Here is a 21,776-nt window from a genome sequence, read left to right on the forward strand (position 1 = left end):
ACATACCGCCAAGCAGCATAAAAATACACACAGGCGAAAACATGCAGCAAAATGTGCTGGTTGCCTAGACACGCATATGCCCAAATACGCCGAATGAGATCTCTCATGAGTAGAGACGGCGAAACCCAAATTATGCAATCAGTGAAATCGTAGTTAACACCTTTCATTATTCATGTCTAAGGCGATGTCAAAACAAAGCAGTATGGAGCGGAAACTCCAGCTTTCTCAAAAACTATCACGCTTCTGCTACCGGCTTGAGGCCAGTTTTCCGGTTTCCGGCCGATTTTCCGGTTTTCTGGCCGGTTTTTTAGATAATCGTTGGGGTTTCGGTCTGGTCGCACTGAATGAAAATACTGACGATTGCAGAGCCTGTCCTAATAAAAACATTCAACACTAAAAAAAATAGCTTACTAAAAGGTTGGACAATCCTTGTAAGCATAGGCATAGCCAGCAAGACGTGTTTACTAATGTTCTGTCAGTGATCAGATTTTTCTAAAAAGTTCGATACAAATAACTATCGGTTTACGCTATCACCGAGTTGTTCTGGCGTCCTAAAAAAGAGGTTGTTCGGTTATGGATTTTTCTAGAAAAAAGGCAGTACCAATCATGGTTCACTACCTCAGCCAACATGCACAAGTGCGAGTGCGTCTTTTTTTGCTTCGCCTGACGGCTAACGTGACACCCACAGTGCGTGGCGCAGACCGAATCTCGCCCAGGAGGAACCCTTTCAACGAAGGAAACCTTGCAGCCCTCTTCGTCGCCATCGGAACTTTGTTTTTAGACTCGCATCACTTTTTTAGGCTCGGGATATAGCTTCGATAGCTCGGGGTACATTCTTGTGTTATAGAAGCCCTACTGATATCTCAAACTGACAGAACATTGGGCCCTTCGCCCCTCCCCCGCCACCTCCAGCGAGCGGGATGGGCCCAACATCCCCCCCCCCCTCTAGCTGTCAATCGGCTACGCCACTGGCTACCGCCAGGTCAGGTGCCAGTGCCAGCCGTCGTCGCAGTCAGCAGGGCCTGCAGCCCGACCGGGCAGCTTACACTGCCAGCATGCGGCCGGTGGGAAAAGCTGTGTTGCGACAGGACGTGCTTCAGACAGGCTCCTAGTCGCGCAGTCGGAAAAATAAGGTTGTGGGATCACTTATATGTTACGTTTATGAGAAGAAACAGCATGTACTGTCAGCCATCCAACCGAGTGACTGGCTTTTACAGCCCAATACGGTCGAGCAAAAAATAAGGAAATCAACGGAAACGCATGTTGAGAAATCAACGAAAATCAGCTGCATAAAATTCGTACTTGAGAGTACAAACGGGCAGGGATTTCTTCTCAACGATTTCTTCACAAATATCCAGACTTACCACAGTCGTCATTCCTCATCGAAGCACACGCCGCTATGTAAAGTAGTTACAAAACCTCCACTCTAGCTACCAAGCCGCCACAGCGGACCTTGCCTCTATTCCCAAGGCGACAGCAAGCGTATTTTACCGAGCGTGCAGCATACCAACTGCCGACACTCAAACGTACCCAGCACGCGACGATGCAGCGCAACGCCGCCGTACGCCGTCCTCATGCCATCGAAGCTCTCGCACGGAGCCGACTCCGTCTCGCCCCCACGGCCGGCGCGCTGCACAGCTGCGGTCGGCGGCCGACCCCGGTGACTAGTGAGCGCCTCATGAGCGCGGGCCGGGCCGCGAGGAGGGCGTGCTGTCCGCCTTGGCCGCGGCACCGGCGGCCCGGCCGGCCGGCCCGCTGGCCGTGCGCGCCGGCGGCCTGCCCCCTGATCCGGCTGTGGCCGTCCCCGCCGCCAGTCTCGCAGCCCCGGCCGACCGGGACTTGACACCACCCGATGCTGCCGTCTTACCACCCGTGGTGGTTCCGGCAGACTTGGCGGCGGCGGGCGCTGCTTTGGTGCCGGCGGGGCCGCCCTTGGAGGCGCCGACGCTGGCTTTGGGGACGGTGGAGACACCTTTGGGAGACGCTTCGCCTGGCGTTGGCGAGGCTACCCGCTGAGCGGCGGCCGAGCCGGCCTTCTTGGCTAGAGACGCGCCCGCCTTCTTACCCACAGGGCCGGCGGCGGTCGGTTTACTGGTCGGCTCCATCTTTTCCGCCACGGCCTTCTTGCTGAGGGCCGCACCAGATTTCTTCCCGACAGAACCGACGGGTTTCTTTTTAGTGGCGACGGCCGTGGTGTCCTCCGAGGACGGAGTGCTGGCCGTGGAGGAGCTCACGGAGGACATGGACTGCCGGGAGGACGCTGCGGAGAGGGTGGGCTGCTTGGAGGACGGAGCTGAGCCTGCGGGCTGTTTGGCCGATTGCGTAGATGTCGTCGAGCGTTTGGCGGATGGTGCAGAAGTGTTCCGTTTCGAAACCGTCGAGGAGGCTGGGGTTTGCGTGACAGACGTCATGGATGCTGCGGGCTCCTTCGCAGTATCCTTTGAAACAAAAGGCAACTTCGAAGAAGCACAGCTCGCCGGCTGCTTAGCCATTTTTGAGGAAGCGGCCGTTGCTGGCTGTTTGATTAATGCTGTCGTTGTTGAGGGAAGCTTTGTGGATGTCGCAGATGAAGCCGTCTGCTTCGCAGGTGACGCATAGGTCGGGGGCTCTTTTACAGACGCAGCAGGTGTTGATGGTTTTGTTGCTGACGATGCTAGCTGTTTTCCGACCGTGCTGGCGGTCAGTGGCTGTTTCGGAGACGGTGCGACCTTGGATGAGAGTTCTGCGGACGGCACGGTCACTGAGGGCTGGTTCAAGGATGACCACGGCCCTGGGGACTGCTTCGTAGACGGAGCTGACACTGTGGCCGACTTAGCCGACTTTGACGCGGGCGAGGCCGCCGACGGCTGCTTGCCGGACGGCGAAGAGAGCGTGGGGTGCTTCGTGGACACCGCGGTGCCCGGCGCCTGCCTCGGAGTTGGTCCGGACGCTCCCGACTGCTTCGCGAGCGGCGACAGATTGATGCTCGCCCCCGCCGGAGCGGTGAAGGCCGCCTGCTTCACTGCCCCCGGCCCGGCGAACGCCACGATGGGCTGGCGCGTGCTGACCGAGCGCCACGGGGCGCGTCGCTCGCCCGTGTTCTGGTACACGTTGCCCGGCTCCAGCATGCTGACCGGCCGAGGCCGCTCCTCGGGCGCCTCGTCGATGGTGCAGTAGATGTTCTCCGTAGGCGTGGCGCCGCCGCCGGCCGGCCGGTCGGTGTTGCAGTCGTCGTACAGCTCGGGCACGCCGGGCGGCCGTGGCGGCGGCTCGGTCGGCCGCACCAGCAGGCTGACCGGGCGCGCCACGTCGGAGGCGGCGCGCACCGGCGGCCGGCGCCCGCTCGACCGCGCCGGCAGCGTCCCGAACTGGCCAACTGCCGGCTGTGGGATGGGGTGCGAGATGCCCAGCGTGCGCACGGTGTCGCGGTCCAGCTTGGCCGCCTTGAAGCTCTGGCTGGAGTGCAGGCCGGTAGCCGGGCTGCGCGGCGCCTCCTCTGGCGGCCGTTCGGCACGGCGGAACACACTGGCCACGCGCGACAGCGTCGAGCCAAGCGCGCCCTCCCGCTCGCCGCCGGCGGGACGCGACACGTCCGAGCGGTCCGACTCCAGCGTCGACGACCGGCTGGTTGGTGCCGACCGGACCGGCTCCGGCGCCGCACCGGCCTGCGCGGCGAGCGGCGGCACCGAGGGCGGCGCCGGCGGCGGCGTGCTGGGCTTCCTGTCGAGCGTGCCGGCGGCGAATCGGACCTGACCGGGCACGGCCCGGGTCGGCTGCGGCTCCTTAGCGTCGATGGCCGGCGGAGCGGGCGGGGCTGGGTCAGCCCGCTTCTCCAGCGCGCCAGCGGCCGACCTGACCCGGCCCGTGACGACCCGAGCCAACGGCGGCCCCGCCGCCGCGGCCGAGCCCGGGGGTTTCCCGGCCTCGCCCGACAGAAACGCCGTCCTCGCGGCTGCAGCGGCGGAGACGGGCTTTGGCGTGGGCTCCCTCGCGTCAAGCTTTCTGTCCCCGCCAGGCTGCTTGCTGTCCTCGCCCGATTTCTTTCCCAGCGCCGTCATGCCGAACGTTGTCCGTCGCGAGCTAGAGTCCGCGGCCAGTTTCGCGGTCTGGTCGCCAGGGGCACCACCGGCGGTGGCCGGTCGCTTCGTCAGCATGCCGAATGTGGTGCGAGGACTCTGCACAGCACTGACCGGCACCTTCGCCTCCTTTTTGGGGCTGACCTTCGCACTCACCAGGCGCTCATTCGGCTGCGCCTTCCGCGCCGTGCCGTCCGCCTTCACCATGGGCTTGACCTCGCAGACGAGCCGCTGGTCGGGCGGTCGGGCGGCGCCCTGCTCGGCGCGTGCCGGCGCCGGTCGCGCCAGCGCGCCCAGCCGGCCCAGCAGGCTGGAGAGCAGTCCGGTCTCCGCCGCCGGCTCGGGCGCCGCCGTCGGCTGCAGCAGCTCGTCCTCACCCGTCAGCATCACCAGACGCACGTTGTAGCTGTCCGTCTTGCCGGCCAGGTCGCGGGGCACCTCCGGACGGCGGACCGAGCGGGCCGCCGGCGCCGGCCTCCCGCCTCCCGCCGACGACAGCTTACTGCAACACCGAGGCGGCGGCAGCGTCAGCTGGAGCATCGGCCACGGCGCCGCAGCAAGCATTCGCGTTTAAAGCGCCGGCCACAATAGGTGGGCACAACTTGCAGGCACGCCGGCAAAAAGCACGTTCTCCTATAGTGAGCCGCGCCAAAATAGTTGAATGATTATATGGACAAGATTTAGCCAACGCCCGTATCAGCCGTCTGTCAATGACGTTAATGAGCTCGATGATAGGCAGCAGGTTCCTGCATTACATCCTCACTGTAGGATTATGTTTGCTGAACTGTTATCGGCCAACACCATCATATCCAATTACACCATCCCATTCGATCACGCCATCACATTAGATCTCACCATCACATTCGATGACACCATCACGTCCTATCACACCATAATATCCAATTACACCATCACATCCAATCACACCATCTCATCCAACCACACCATCACATTAGATCACACCATCACATTCGCTCACACCATCTCATCCGATCACACCATCACGTCCGATCGCACCATCAAATCTGATCGCATCATTACATCCGATGGCACCATCACATCCGACCGCACCGTCACATTAGATCACACCATCACATTCACTCACACCATCTCATCCGATCACACCATCACGTCCGATCGTACCATCACATCCGATCCCACCATCACGTCGGATCGCACCATCACATCCGATCGCACCATCACATCCGATCGCACCATCACATCTGATCCCGCCATCACGTCCGATCCCACCAGTCCCCATATCTCTGTCAATGGCTTTCCATGAAACATATCCTATCGGCAGTAGTGTCCTTCTGCCCAGTCATCCCTGTAGGAGGCAACAGCACTAGATCTCTCAGCTTTAAAAATACCGTCTCGCAAAGCGTCGAAAAAAATATTTCTGTCTGATAGCCGGCCAACATCAACTTATCCCAATACAAAACCATACGTGAACACCTTTATCTCCGAGCCATGGAAACACAGAACACAGAGACGGCCTGCTCACTCCTGGATCGGCAACATTCGCCTCTGCCTGCGCCTGCTCGCTGCCGGCGGCGGGGAGAGTGGGGCGTACCTGCTGAGGTGGGAGGCGACGGGCAGGCGGCAGCAGGCCGGTAGCCGCAGCAGCTGGCCGGGCGAGAGTCGGTGGCGCCGGCAGTACAGGCAGCACAGAACCAGCGCCACAGCCGGCACCACGCCCAGGAAGATCACGAACAGCACGACGGCCGCCGTCCTGCCGGCTGGCGGCGCCGGGCGGCGGTCAGACTCCGCAGCAGCGGCCGGACTCACCACCGCGGCCGAGAACGGCACGGGCGGCGGTCAGACTCCGCAGCAGCGGCCGGACTCACCACCGCAGCCGAGCACGGCACGGACGGCGGTCAGACCCCGTAGCAGCGGCCGGACTCACCACCGCGGCCGAGAACGGCACGGGCGGCGGTCAGACTCCGCAGCAGTGGCCGGACTCACCACCGCGGCCGAGCACGGCACAGGCGGCGGTCAGACTCCGCAGCAGTGGCCGGACTCACCACCGCGGCCGAGAACGGCACGGGCGGCGGCGCGGCCGACTGCCGTAGATCGACACGGGACCGATCGGAGCATGACGGTCGACTGCGTCCCGCGACACTGATCCGCTCTAGTAATCTGAGCTTGCCCCAGATGCTCAAGAACATTAACACCCCGTAGCGTTCACGAGAATGCGTTAAAACAGAGCCAGACAAACTCGCAAACGCATGCTGAGTTTCAGCAATCCCTTCATCACCACCCAGCTAGAGGAGCGCGACCACACAGATCTGACGCGCGCCAAGCGAGCGGGCCGTCGACTGACCGGTGCTCTGCAGGTTGGGACCGCTGTCGACGCTGCCGCCGACGCCGGCCTCGGCGCAGAGCGGCGGCGCCCAGCCGTAGTCGCAGTGGCAGTGGCCGCGCGAGTTGCAGACGCCGCGGCCGCTGCAGCCGGACGGGCAGCCGCCGGCCGTTACCGTCGCCACCGACGCGCACCGCTGGTCCACGCACATCTGCGCAGCGCGAGGCGCATACCGACCGTTCACACATGCGTGGCGGTGCATGGTACACACCGCTGGTGGCGCAAGGCGTTTGTCATTGTTCCACGGGCAAGGTGGAGGTACTCGCACTACAACACTGGCTTGGGGACCGGCATCAGCCACACGACTGATATTACTTGTGCGCCAGCAAGGCATGCCTCCAAGCCTGTGATGTGAAGCAGTTTCTACACAACAAAATGGCAGCGTTCGACGCACCGGGGAATCTGATGACGGGGGAGGGGACCTGGGGTCGATAGGATGGCCCGTCTCAGCCTGAGACGAGGCCGGGTCCGAGCACCTGGAGGTCGTGACCCCTCCCGAGGGATGGCACGCCGGTGGACGCGCGGGACAGTGTCTCTCGGGGAACTCTGGCGGACCCTGGCGGGGGTCCACGCGGTGGGAGGCGCGCGCGCAACTTGGACTCAAGCTTTGGGCCGATGCTCCGTTTACGCAGCCGTCGCCGAAGAGGGAGTAAAATGAGTCACGCATATTGTTGCGATGCATATCGGAACAAGGTGCGTGGCTACAAAGCGGCTACGGAACCAGGCTGAGCATTTGTTGGACGGTACTGGCAGCCGACATGTAATGCCAGGTGTAATGTCACGATGTTGAGTCCTAATGGCGTCTGTGCAATGTCGTAGCTTGTCAATGTTTGAATACAAATTCCGAAGTAATATGATCAACAGGGATGTCCGTTATATGAAAGCTGTCCAAACTTCTTTGGCAAATTGGTCACCCTACCTGATCATCGTAATGCCTCTTCAGCCTCAAATCCACATCCCAACAACCCCACGCGCATACGTTTCAACAACCACGACAAACTTCGCAGTTTCGGCGGCCGTATCTTCTCAGAGACGGACGAATATTTTAACTGCAATCGTCATCCAGAAGGCCCATGAAATATAACACAGTCCACTGCACGAACAGAGCATGTGCGCAGTATACTTAAATACACCACACTCGTGCTGCGGAGTGCTCACTGGTAACCCCCCCCCCCCCCCCCTATCACTTCCCCGCGACTATCCAGGAGAGAGGCGTTACCTTGCCAGAGCCGCACGCGGCGCCCTGAGGCACGAGGCCGGGGTCGCGCTGTCGCAGTCCCAGGTCGATGACGGCTGATCGGCACGGCAGCACCTGGCCGTCCAGCTTGATGAACGAGACGGACAGCTCGGCAGCCGACTCCACGCCGTACTCGAGCCGCTCGTTCAGGTGCGCGCAGTGCAGCGTGCCGCACAGCACGTCACTGCGGGACAGACGGCCAATGAGCGTGAAGCGTGGAGAGCACAGCACGTCACTGCGGGACAGACAGCCAATGAGCACGCCGCGTGGAAAGCACAGCACGTCACTGCGGAACAGACAGCCAATGGGCACACCGCATGGAAAGCACCGCACATCACTGCGGGACAGACGGCCAATCAGCGCACACGGGGGACATGCCACCGCGGGACAGACAGCCAATCGACGCGCACGGGAGACACGTCACAGCGGGACAGACAGCCAATGAGCACGCCACGTGGAAAGCACAGCACGTCACTGTGGGACAGACGGCCAATCAACGCACAAGGGAGACACGTCACCGCGGGACAATCGGCCGATCAGCGCGCTGCGCGAACGTCATGGTGGCGGGCTGGCATCACAATTCTGTGCATGGAGACATTGCCGCGGCCGGCCGAATGCTTTGCGCATGAAGGCATCGCGAAAAACACTACGAAAACTGCACTGCAAATTTGTTTAGTGTTGTATACAGAATGACTGCGGGGATAGTCAGTGAGAGCGGCAGAAAAGAGCCGCGCTGCTCCAAGCAGCCGATACGAGCCGCCTACCGGGCAAAAACCCGTAAGCGACAGACGAGCGGCCGACACCCTGCTACTGGTGCCCCGTCAGCACCCAGCCGGAGGGCTGACACAAGCCGCACTGTCTCGGCACCCGCCTGGGCTTGCAGCGGTGGTAGGAATCGTTGAGCCTGCTGTAGCCGCAGTTGCCCAGGTGGGTGCCCTCCACGTTTTGTTCGTAGCACTGGCTGGCCGAGTTGGAACCGGTGCGGCCCCAGAGCAAGCGACACTGGTCGTCACGTGTGGAACACCCGCCAGCGTAGCAGTACGCCTGGTGACCGGAGGTGAAACGTGAGGGTCGGCACCAGGACATGCCGAACTCGTCCAGCTTACCCGCAGCGTTGAAGGCTACGTTACGACCTCGGCACGGGGATGAAATCCACACAAAATGAACACAAAAAATCGGTGACAAAAATAAAAACTGCATATACAAGGCGCAACCAAAAACCGCAACGTGCCTTGGCGGCAGTGCAGCATTGACCAGGCTTGTCCTAAAAAACTGCTTGCAACACAGTAACCACAGCCTAGCAAAACCAGCCAACTTTGTCCATGGCGAAGACAAGGCTGTGCTCCGCACCAGCGTGCGCGCGCGCGTCACACGTGGTGCGTCTCGCCAGCCGCGTGCGCCGGTGCTGCGGCGCGCCCACCTGTCCGGCGCGGCAGGGCAGGCCGTCCTGGCGGTGCACGTCGGCCGGGCACAGCTCCGAGCGGCCCGTGCAGTACTCGGGCAGGTCACACTCGCCGGGCGCCGGCCGGCACGGCTCGCCAGCCGGCCGCAGCTGACACGTCTGACGGCGGCGAGAGGTGGCCAGGTCAGGTAACACCTCCGCCAGGTCAGATAACACCTCCGCCCGGAGAGGGAGAGAGAGAGGTGGCCAGGTCAGACAACACCTCCGCCAGGAGGGAGAGAGAGAGGTGGCCAGGTCAGGTGACACCTCCGCCAGGTCAGAGATAACACCTCCGCCAGGAGAGGGAGAGAGAGAGGTGGCCAGGTCAGGTAACACCTCCGCCAGGTCAGATAACACCTCCGCCAGGAGAGGGAGAGAGAGAGGTGGCCAGGTCAGGTAACACCTCCGCCAGGTCAGATAACACCTCCGCCAGGAGAGGGAGAGAGAGAGGTGGCCAGGTCAGGTAACACCTCCGCCAGGTCAGATAACACCTCCGCCAGGTCAGATAACACCTCCGCCAGGAGAGGGAGAGAGAGAGGTGGCCAGTCAGTAACACCTCCGCCAGGTCAGATAACACCTCCGCCAGGAGAGGGAGAGAGAGAGGTGGCCAGGTCAGGTACACCTCCGCCAGGTCAGATAACACCTCCGCCAGGTCAGATAACACCCCCGCCCGGGAGGGAGGAGAGAGAGGTGGCCAGGTCAGGAAAACCTCCGCCAGGTCAGATAACACCTCCGCCGGCGAGGGAGGGAGAGAGAGGTGGCCAGGTCAGGTAACACCTCCGCCAGGTCAGATAACATCCGCCAGGAGAGGGAGAGAGAGAGGTGGCCAGATCAGTAACACCTCCGCCAGGTCAGATAACACCACCGCCAGGAGAGGGAGAGAGAGAGGTGGCCAGTCAGGTAACACCTCCGCCAGGTCAGATAACACCTCGCCAGGAGAGGGAGAGAGAGAGGTGGCCAGATCAGACAACACCTTTGCCAGGAAAGGGAGAGAGGATAGTCACGTCACACTCCCGGCGGTAGGCATCGAAGTGAGGGGGGGGGGGACACGCAGACGGTCGATCAAACACAAGGGGCTAGAGACCTGTCTTCAGGGGGGCTAGGGGCTGAGACAGAAGGACGGCAACGACTAACCGCCGTATAGGTGACTTGGTGAGATGAGGTACAGTTGTCACTAAGTGCCAGTGCAACAAATCGATAAGCTTTCCTGCTTAGTCTATGATATAATCGCAAGTGAAGTACTCTAGCACGCTTGCCACTAAAACTGCATCGACGGACAGCCCCACCAGCCCAGGCAAGGACGACCGTTGATGAGCCGCGCCCTGGCCGGACGCCGGCTTGCCGAGCGCCGCCAGCCGGATGTAGCCACGCACCTGGAGGTCGCAGCAGGCTCCGGTGGCGCAGGTGCCGTTGGTACGCAGCCGGCAGGTGGCAGGGTCGCAGCAGGGAGTGCTGCACTCCGACGGCAGGCCGCAGTCACACTCCTCGTCCGGCTCCACAAACCCGTTACCGCACACGGGTGCGTCGAACAGGCTGGGGGCGGACCAGCGGCGCGTGACGTCACCCATGACGGCGACTGCACGCGGCGGAGGACGCCACTGGCGGTCAACTGGACCAGCGAAGCCACAGCGGGAGGGTCACGGGCGCAGTGCTACCAAAGCCAACCGACAGCAAAACAACCGGAGACGTTCAACATTTCAGACAGCGTGTAAAAGCGCCGCTCACGAGTACACCGGTCTGTCGGCCCATTGCTGGCCGTCCTCGGCGCCAGGCGGATGCGTCAGCTGCTCCGGCAGCGTCGGATCGGCAGACAGCGTGACCTCCGGCGGCGAACGTCACTCACGGTCCAGCGGGCTTGTTGCGGAGACAGTGGTCCAGTCCGCGCTTGAACGACAGCGCCAGCTGACTGCGACTACAGGAACTCCAGCGGGTGGGGCCGACCGAACTGCGGCACAGTGGGCGACAGCGGGTGACTGACCGCCTGCAGAGCGGTCCCACTCGCGCCGCGAGTACTCCTCCAGCCGCCACGACACTCAGCTTTGTCGCAGATCCAGAGATCGTAACACAACGGAAAGGCAAGCATGCTCCCGGCACCACGAGAACTGGCCGAACCACCCGTTCCGACTGAGGTGAATATGTTCCGCTATCAGCATTTCAGCTGTGAATGGCCAGACATTGATCATCCGACATCGTCCGGCATCATCAGACCCTCCCTAGTCGGCGCCCGAGGACAGCGAGTCTGCGTCCGCGTCCCGGGGCGGGAACACGGCATCCAGGGACGAGAACGCCACCTGCTGGAACGGGGCGGGGCGTGGCGCACCTGGAAGTGGCTGACATGATACAGCGCTCGTCGTCGCATTGGCAGTCTTCCGAGTCATGCTCCAGGCCGAAGTTGTGACCCATCTCGTGCGCTACAGTCACGGCCACCAGCGACACCTGGCAGGCGGGTACCGGTCATCACCCGAATCACCACATAGATCACCACACGCGTCACTGCATAGGTCACCACCTAGGTCACCATCCAGATCTTCATAAAGGTCACTATACCTGGTAACCACATAGACACCACACTGGCCACTACAAAGGTCACCGCACTGGTCGCAAGATACGTCACCACACAGGTCACCACACAGGTCATCACCCAGGTCAACACATAGGTCACCACGCTGGTCCTCATGCTAGGCCATCACAGTCCGCAACACGCAACAAAACAGATGGGATTTATGCCTGAGTGCATGGCCAATAATCCGTGTTCCCAACAAACGGCTATATTCACACGGTTCACCTTTCTTCAAGATTTAATCCTGACCTTTTGAATAAGTGGACTTCCGGGATCAGAGCTCACGCCAAGCAGTGCTTGTGTGAGCCCTGGCTTTAACAATCCGGCCGCGCAATTCCATGTCCGCTGCAGAATTTGGTGGCGAAAGCTGACCGTGCCACAATGCTCGGCACGGTCTGTCCTGCCCTCTGACATCATCTGCCCTTTATCGCGGCTGCTGCCACCGGTCGCAGGCCATAGCCATCAAGGGCAAATAGCGAGCGCCTAAAGCGGCTCGAACCCACTGCGTCACGGGTGGGTGAGTCGGAGGGCAGGCGCTCTAACCAACTGAGTCATCGGGACTGACACACCGGGAGGACCCAGGATTGGACCCTTGGTCCAAGATTGAGTGCTGTCAGAGTCCAATCTGACCTCACCTGCTTAGAGTGATCCGTGTTGACTCCGCCACTGTACTTGTATGTGCACATGCCTCCACGCAGAGCCTTGCCTACCACGCCTCCTTCGAACTTGGTGCCCCTGTAGCGAAGGGGTGCTGGCGTCATGGCGACACCGTGCCCGTGGCCATGTCATACCAGCCATGGCCGGATGACGGGCGCAGGATATATCACAAAACAAAATTGCAGATTACAGTTGAAGCGTTTGTGCAGTTTTGTCGCAAAATGATTGGCTTGGAAACGACGGGGGAAACGAACAAGGACCTTCGAAACAATATTTCAGGGACCTGAATAATACTGAACTGTCCGCCCACGCAAACGCATCGCGGACCCCGATTATAAGTGAGGCGGCGACAGTATTGCGCTCAAAACGACATGGACTAACCATTCGCGCCTCTGAAGCCACCAAGATCTCATTTTTCAGTCGCTTTTACCACTTAATGCATGTATGCTTAGCAAGCAAATAAATGTAGCGCAACAATTCCAGACCAAACATTAAGTGTAAAGACCAATACCATTTGGGCCACTGACCCTGGCAGCTAAAGGCGACTCGCCTTTCGTTGTGATTGGCGCCAAAGTGACTCGTGCCCAGCCCATCCCGGGTGGGTGGATGGTAAAGACAAATGTTCTACACAACTGAGCTATGGAGACGGGCGGAGCGCTTGAGAATAATAGCAACAACTCTGAACGTGCGGTCAAAGCTGACGTTCCGCGAACCTTTCGCAACGTCTGGCACCAGGTGCCGGGACCAGTGGCCCTGTCACCGCCGCCCTGGTTACGCGCGTGAGCAGCTGGGCAGTGAGCCTGTCACCGCCGCCCTGGTTACGCACGTGAGCAGCTGGGCAGTGAGCCTGTCACCGCCGCCCTGGTTACGCACGTGAGCAGCTGGGCAGTGAGCCTGTCACCGCCGCCCTGGTTACGCACGTGAGCAGCTGGGCAGTGAGCCTGTCACCGCCGCCCTGGTTACGCACGTGAGCAGCTGGGCAGTGAGCCTGTCACCGCCGCCCTGGTTATGCACGTGAGCAGCTAGGCAGTGAGCCTGTCACCGCCGCCCTGGTTATGCACGTGAGCAGCTGGGCAGTGGGTCCGTCACCGCCGCCCTGGTTACGTATGTGAGCAGCTGGACAGTGAGCCTGTCACCGCCGCCCTGGTTATGCACGTGAGCAGCTGGGCAGTGGGCCCGTCACCGCCGCCCTGGTTACGCACGTGAGCAGCTGGGCGTTGTCGTTGGGTAGCTCGGAGGCGAGCCGTTCGCGGCGGTAGTGCAGGAAGTTGGTGAGCGTGTCGTCGCCGCTGGTGGAGAGAGCGATCTCGTCCGCGTCCGTCCACACGTCCACCCCCACCAGCGCCACGAAGACGTCCAGCTGAGCGTACAGCTGCGGCGGCAGATGACGTCAGCTTCAGACACACAGCTGAACCTCAGGAAAGACAGTGGGAGCCGGATAACACAACTGGCTTCATGAAGCATAGTGCTGTTTTGCTGTTCTCATCAGGGAAAGCGCGTGAATGCTGCAAGATGTAAGTTAGTGACGACCGGACTTCTGTTCAATGACATCCACGTCTTCTAATGGCGAGTGGCTGCTTCCCTTACAAAGCCTTCTGGAAATGCCAAATATTTGATTAGAGCAAAAACGCTCACCGCGTCTGGCTTCACGGTGCCAACCAAAACGCAAACATTTTGAGCGCATGGTCCGGACAATGACAAGCTCCATGACTCTGTGTCACCCACTGACCGAGTGCACAACGTTGGCGATCTGCTTGGCGCGCCGCTGCACGGTCTTGAGATCTGAGCCGTGATCGAGGTACACCTTGTGGTCCATGACCAGCACCAGCTCGAGGTACCGTGACCTCCAGCTGGCTCTGGACGGACCGAGCACAGCCGGCACGTCCCGCTTGCGCTGTCCAAGTAGATCAAGTCTCACTCCCAACGAACGACGCGACGCTCTAGTCAGAGCTGATCTCTTGGTGTGGAATGCATCTCGAAGGCCTGACCACGGAATTTGCGCATTGGCGCTACATTGCCATCGTCTTGTGTTTTACAAGTACGCAGACAAAACAACATAGGATGCGTGGATAACGAGCTATCCCGCGTCACTTCTACGGTACACAGATACAAATAGTGTTTAGACACTGCCGGAACCCGATGTAATAGGATCTGCATAGGCATAGTCTGGCGTCAAGACGGACTGGTGAATACACTGAATGAGAACCAAGAGTCATACCAAGCTCCGTGCTAAGCACTCCAACGGTAACGCGATCCGTAGAGGGGTAGATGGAACAATGGCTGGGACTATCGTTCTCGTTATGCTTCTCGTCAATGATTCGCGTCAATCCTCCCGTAAACCTACATCCGTAAGGGGTCCTGCCATCAACCCGGGGCGTAGCTATGCACCAACACCGGCGCCGGCCGGCGGGCGGGCCTCACCCTGTGCCGCGACGCGAGCCTGCCGGCCGCGGCGCGCGCCGCCGGCTCTGCGGTCCGGTCGTGCGGCTGCTCGTGGCGCCACAGGTCGCGCTCCAGGTACACCACGTGACGGCCGGCCGGGCCGGGCGACAGGAACAGGGTGCGTCCGGACACCGACACCACCCCGCTGAGGAGACGGCGGCGTCAGCTGACCGGCGGCCACCACTGCGGTCAGCTTCCTCAGCACACTGCTGCTGACGCCCCGCCTTGCTCTGACGACCTGAGTGTCCGTGCGAGGTCCGGCAACCACTCGATTTCAGCAGCCCGTCGTAGGACGTCTCAGCTACGAAACAAAACACCAATCGCCAGGTTGGACCCGTTGTTACTTTACGGTGCGAGTTCGCAGTTGTGGCCATTAATTCACGAGTTTCGCGCGATCCGCCGCATTGACGACAGACATCACATACTTGATGCCCTCGCAGATGGAGATGGCAGCCGACGACGCATCGTAGCCGCGCACCGAGCCTGTGTACAGACAGCGATCTCCGTCCTGGAACAGCCGGCGTCGTCAGCCCGACCATCGGCCCAATCACTGCTGACCCCTGCGGCAGCCACCGCTGCACTCAGCCGTCCACACGCCCCACCATCGGCCCAAACACTGCTGACCCCTGCGGCAGCCACTGTTGCACTCAGCCGTCCGCACGCTCCATCATCGGCCCAAACACTGCTGACCCCTGCGGCAGCCACTGTTGCACTCAGCCGTCCGCACGCTCCATCATCGGCCCAATCACTGCTGACCCCTACGGCAGCCACTGCTGCACTCAGCCGTCCACACGCCCCACCATCGGCCCAGTCACTGCTGACCCCTGCGGCAGCCACTGCTGCACTCAGCCGTCCACACGTTATATGCTGTTGCAACGTCGGCTCGCTTGGTAGACACTTACCGCTAAAGAGTTCCTTTCACGGACGTGGGACCCATTCTTTTGATATCGAAGAACGGCACCCTCTGCTACGACATGCCTGAAAATGATGGGCTCTGAGAGGATCTGGGTCCAATGGCAGGGCCTGCATTGATTTCACATACAAATTTCAGTAGAAATAATAGCAGAACAGCATGGAATATTTTGCAGGCCACAACGCGCGTTTGCATGCCAGTCTACGCGAGTGGAATCGAGCAGGAAGGCGGTACAGCAGCGTTTTCATTGCGGGCGAAATATAATAAACTGAATTAGAACTGGAGAAGCCTTTCCCTCAAAGCTTTTCAAAACTAGACACTGCCTCATTAGTTACAGCTTTCAAGGTTAGACATTGCCTCATTAGTTATCATATCCAAATTTCATGAACACTCCAACCAGCTGTTGCATAATAAAAACCACGTCCAGTATGACTGTTGCTGGTCCCCACAGCAGCACCCAAGCAGCCATTCACAATCTACAGACAGTCAAGCTTCAGACATTTGGGACGAAAACCTATAAGGGCTCCTTATCAACTGAGTTAAACCCAAATCATAAGCTCAGCAATTGTCGAGCAGGCCACAAAAGGAGCCTTCAACTGACTCGATATAGCAGGGTTGTCATTTCTGACAAAGTACAGGATGAAACTAAAAAAACACATGATTTTAACCAATGACTAAACAAATATTCCAGATGTGTGCAACGCTTGCTCAAAATGTGATTCACAGCACCACCACAATCAGAGAAAAATGATGTCCATTCACGACAGTACTAAGAGGTTGATAAATAAAACCCGTGGCAAATGTCACATACCACTGACAACTGACAATTGCCAAAAGTAAATGGCATAACAAATACCATTTCCCTCTGGCATGACCAGTTGCTTTTAATTGAGCATGCAAACTTGACATGTCCAGCTCATCTCTTACCTGTTATGTTTCATATCTAAAATGTAGCTCCTGTTCAGATGATCAAAGGTGATGGTAATGACATCATCCTGAAACACAATGCCCTTTACAAAAATCAAACCTGGATGTGCAAAATGTGCATCATTGTTATAAGCTAGCTAGAAGGTGTAGTGGTCACAGATCATTTCTGAATTAAATGTTTCCTTGCAGACTAGAGGCCAAACATGTCTTCAAAACAATGGCTCAGATAAAATGAGAAATTTTAACATCCTAACTTATTGGTATTTTGTTCCAGAGTACAGTTTTGTTCACCAGAACCATTGCCATGGGTTTCTAGGGCCATAGCATCATAAAATATTTAATGCACATTGCCCCTTGAGTGAACACCACGCTATGTGTGACAGTTGATGCATTGAATGTGAACCACTGATCTCAAGATGTGGTGTTCAGTTCCATAGCACCTGCTTTCAAGGAATATGATGAAGCTGATCCATAATGAATACACAAAGATACCTGATCATGTGTGGATGTGATGTCTTGTCTCCTTCTTCCATGAAGTACCTTCAAATCTACTATAGCATAGGTCTTGAAACTGGTGTCTGGGTGAATGTCTGAAAAAATCAATACAACTGTCTGCATTGAGAACAGGCTGAGTACCTAAGACATAAACATGAATGTTTTCATTTTAAATACTCACTGACTACAGTTAATACACCATCACAAACTTGCTTCAAGGAATGCCATTGTTTCTACCATTTTTTCTGCTATGGTTTACAAAGAATTACATGAAATATTGCAATGCTGCACACAGTAAAATTTGCTTTAAAGTCTGGATATATCCAAGTTAGCCTAGGTTTAAATGTGCTGCAGAGCAGCAGTCAGTGTATAAGTCTGCACCAAACTATAAAAACAGCAGTTTATCACTTGAATACATTTCTCTAAATGATCATGGCAAATGTTACTAACCATGTGAACTCCATGATGGAAATGGTCCTGCTTCACATAGATGAATGCATAAAATAACAGTGAATGTTCCACAATGCCTCATTGGCTGCTGTTCACAGCTCTTGCACCAACAACCACAATTTCATTCCCAAAAAGTGGTGTCCAATCTGTTTCACTTTACATACTTCCATGCGCTGTAAAGAGGGATGAAGATTAGGCACATCATTATGTGCTTGAGGTAAATATAAGCATACAACACAAGAGAGATTGCAAGAGCTGATAAAATCCATTGTATAGCCCAGCAGCTATCTGCAAATCTTTGCATGAGACTAACATTAGCACAATCCTATGGAATCTGTACTGCAGGTCAGCACAGCAGAAATCTACAAACTACTGTGGCACTGTCTGATTTTTGAAATAAGGGTACAAATCATATAGTCTGCATTATTTATGCAGATAGTACAGCTGATCTGACACTGATTTTAATCTGAAACCAATCCAACAGGCTTACAGGGCATCTAGCCAACTAGGTTTGTCCATCCACACAACTTGTTTGCCAACCTTTTATGGATTCTCAGAGAGGTCATGGCATTAACCTTTTCTTCAGGATGATTCCAACATAAGCAGAAAGTCTTCTTTTTCAGTCATAGCTGTGTAGATGAATGCAATCACTGACCCAAATATATTGCCAGATCCTCAAATTTGTCCCCCATCAAGCCTACCCTTTCAATGACACTGGGAGTAAATACTTTTCACTTGCTGGACTGACAATTGATCTATCTCATGTCATATTCCTTTAATACTTTCACCCCAAACAGGAATCACACCTTACATGCACCCTATACAATTGGGAGTTGTGGGGTAAAAATAAACCTGTTGTCATTTTGTTCCACATCCAGATAATACCCTTCAACACAGATTTTTGACTTATTTCTGGCTGATAAAAGGCTGCTTTACCTTCAAACAGCATGTCTGATAGCTTAATTCATGTAGCTAAGGCCACAAAAATTAAATTTTATCTGCAGTGCATCCTGGCAATTATTCCATTCACACACACATATACCCCCTCCCCCCCTCCCACATGCACACATACACACCAAATGCAGCTATTGGTTAATGTTTGTCATGCAGCAACTAGAATAGAGCTGTTACATGCAAATGCCTGAACTGTATTATTTGAATTTCTTTATGGTGGTGCTGATGATTGGAGTACACTGACATCCATCTACTATATGAAAAGCCCTGATACACATTTTCATCTTAGCATCAGGTTTTCATGAATTACAAGAGCAATGCACAAAGCCAATAGCATGTATGGAAGAGGGCCAGGAAAGAACACAAAGCATTCCCTATTCACCACTGCTAAAATAGATATGAAAACAAAAAGCACAAAATAAATAATTTTATTGTCAAAATAGGGCATTATAGAAGCTCTATAACTTTCCCAGCATTTTCTAATGAAGAAAATCCCCCAAATCCAGCAATTCACAGACGTGATCCACTGCAAAGCCTTTCAACACTTACTGTTCCAATGCTGCCTCCTCACAAACTATCACTCTGCTCACCCATAAGGCCTAACATTCGCGAATTGGCACGGATCAGTGTGCAACACATACTACGGACGGGTTTTCATGCATATGCATAAGTTTATAAGTAACTGATCACAAATCCACAAAAAGCGTGCATTCTGAACGTCCCCATCATGCCTCCTTTCTGTAAAAATGTACAAACACCACACACAGGGCACAGCCCTTGCGCCCCTTTATGTTCCTCCAGTGTGTCGGTGCGCAAACAACTGTTCTTGTCGCTTCTGCGCCACAAAAGTACTTTATTAGTGTTGGACTTCATCGGCCTACCATTACATGGTACGTACTTTTGCAATTTTACTGATTTACGTATGATTCCCTAAATATGATTATAATCACTGGTCTAAGGAGCCAATAGAGTAATTTTTTTTTAAATCTGTTCATTTTGAAATTTTAGATGCAAAATTCCAAGAGAACTGTTAACTATTGAGGTACTTAGTCAATCTCTATCTCTGTATTGTAATGGCGCAGCAGCGACAATTTAGTTTTCTCGTGAGGTTTCTGATCTCCGCTCTAATTGGAGTGTTTTGTATGGGTCTGAGTGCGAGTTTGTCGGCCCCGGAACTGCCGGTGGTTTGGTGATTGCACTCGAGGGTAAGCAGACGGCAATTCGTGGCTGATTTCCCACACATACCTGCAAACAACGCGATTTTACTGTCCTGTACCCACGCACGATTGTATGTTAACTGTGGTCTTACATATGTGGCAGTATGACTTACGAGTTATGTTCCTGGACGCCTATGCGCGAAATCCGAAATTTGTCGAAAAATAGGAAGTTTGACATGCTTTAGGTTAATAAAATGTCTTGTTCATGTTTCACAAAAATAGTGTTTACTCACAGAAGCGTCATATTGTAGTTCTGATACTCTCTCGTGGTCCACATGACTGAAATTAAATAACTCCCTTGGTTTTCCATGTCATTTTCAAATGATGCTGCATGTGAATAAGGCTGATATGTGCATGTCTTCAATGTTACTTGTGGTCACAGGATGCTATTGGCTTCTGCTTGCATCATTTCAGATTTTATTCTTTTGATGTATTAAAGTCTACTGTCTTTAAATGGCTACCTGTGGGCCAGACTTCAGAAAACATACCACTGAACATGTTTGGCATATTAGACAAATTTTACCAATAATGTCAGTGCTTGTGTTGTGTAAATATGATTATTGAATATGGTGTTCTGTCACTGTCAACTTAAGAGCATAGAGAGTGAGTTACGTGAAATAAATATGTTGTAATGCTGATATTGAGAAAACACCCATGGTCATATTTTTGGGCTTAAGTTATTTCAAAGTTGAGCACAATGTAGCCTGAAATGAGTGAAGTGCACACTTTTATCAGGTTCAGGAAAACCATGTCACTTTGCTGTCCTGTGCATCCACTGGTTGGATTTATTAGCTTTTCAAACTAGCTTGTAACTGCTTGCATTATCTTATATGCACAGACAACATGCAGCAGTGTCAAGTTTAATATCGATCAATTTTATTTCTCTAAACATTATTAATAATCAAATGCCACCCTGATATGCGCTGTAATGTTGACCCAAGGCTGCTAGTTACTGTAATCATTTTTTTCTCAATTTAGCAGCAAGAACAAAACCAGGTAATGATAAATGCTGGAAAATCAGGGCTGCTGTACCTCAAGAATATAAAGGCAATTAAATCTTATTGGGTGAATTATCTCTGCTGAATGTGCTCTCCTGCTGTGTGTTTAAGAGAACAGCAAAGCCGTCAGTGCTCACACTCTCTAAGTTTTTAAACCCCTCATTTTAAAGGAGAAGTGAACAGCTATGTGTGATTAAAAAACCCATATATTCACTGAATATGCTAACACTGATACAGTTAAGAAAAGTTCACATTAAGATGCATGGCCATCAAGTGCAGATGCAGCAACAATGGCTACCACAGCTAGGGTGCACCATTTTCAGTGTGAGCACCTTGTTTGCCATTGATCGGTCATAACAAAATGAGGTGTTCACATGGTGCAATGGTTCTTGAGCAGACCCATTGGGACAATGGATCCACTTAAGATGCCATTGGGGCCATGGGTGTGCTCAAGTTTTGAACATGGTGGCTGCTCCAAGCATCTTATGGTCATATAATAGACCTATGTTTTTTATATGGATCATACTTGTTCCAGTAACTGAAGCATAGAGCTTGCTCTCAACCCTATCATATAATATTATTTTATCTGACATGTATTCTTGAAATACCTGAAAGCTGGTGTGTGATGCCAGCAGAATTTTTGGCTGAGTTTGGGTCTTACACTAATGGTACCTGTTATGTTGGGCCAGGCTTAAGTGAAGTGTTGATTTATGCAAATCAATCCACCTGCAGAAAAGAGGAAGCTGGCCCTAATTTTGTGCTGGAACACACTCAGGGAAGTTCAGCTGCTGTCCACATGTTCAAGGCACTTATGGTACACATGTATGGTGTGTATGGACTATTGGCTGCAAAATGAGGGCAGCATCCAAAATATACTTGTTGATGTGAAAAGCAACCAGGGCTGTAAACCAGTATTTGGGCATTAGCTGCCACAGTTGGGGGCAGAAAATTAAACATATGCAGGCTAGTTTACTTCTGGTGTTGAGACTATGGTTGTGTTATTTGGCATTACATATATGCCTTCTGGCATGTCTTATGCCATGCCTCATATTAAGTACTTATGTTACA

General features: G+C 55.0%; 1 protein-coding gene across 1 annotated transcript; it reads right to left on the bottom strand.

Moving 5' to 3' along the window:
- Nucleotides 1-948: 948 nt before the first annotated feature.
- LOC119098008 (uncharacterized) lies at nt 949-19,282 on the bottom strand. Its single transcript, XM_037220939.1, has 20 exons — nt 19,043-19,282; nt 17,540-17,712; nt 17,087-17,184; nt 16,595-16,662; nt 15,657-15,732; nt 15,180-15,262; nt 14,734-14,899; nt 14,042-14,206; nt 13,515-13,684; nt 12,291-12,390; nt 11,416-11,531; nt 10,939-11,040; nt 10,469-10,628; nt 9,075-9,215; nt 8,526-8,698; nt 7,637-7,838; nt 6,379-6,568; nt 5,629-5,794; nt 4,407-4,557; nt 949-4,310 (listed from the first exon to the last, which is right to left on the bottom strand). Exons 2-20 carry the CDS (start codon nt 17,619-17,621, stop codon nt 1,677-1,679), a joined length of 5,043 nt encoding a protein of 1,680 aa, XP_037076834.1. The 5' UTR covers nt 17,622-17,712; nt 19,043-19,282; the 3' UTR covers nt 949-1,676.
- Between the last annotated feature and the right edge of the window lie 2,494 nt (nt 19,283-21,776).

The sequence above is a fragment of the Pollicipes pollicipes genome, unplaced genomic scaffold (genome assembly GCF_011947565.3).
Source record: "Pollicipes pollicipes isolate AB1234 unplaced genomic scaffold, Ppol_2.1 Scaffold_4740;HRSCAF=5597_pilon_pilon_pilon, whole genome shotgun sequence".
NCBI classification, from domain to species: domain Eukaryota; kingdom Metazoa; phylum Arthropoda; class Thecostraca; order Pollicipedomorpha; family Pollicipedidae; genus Pollicipes; species Pollicipes pollicipes.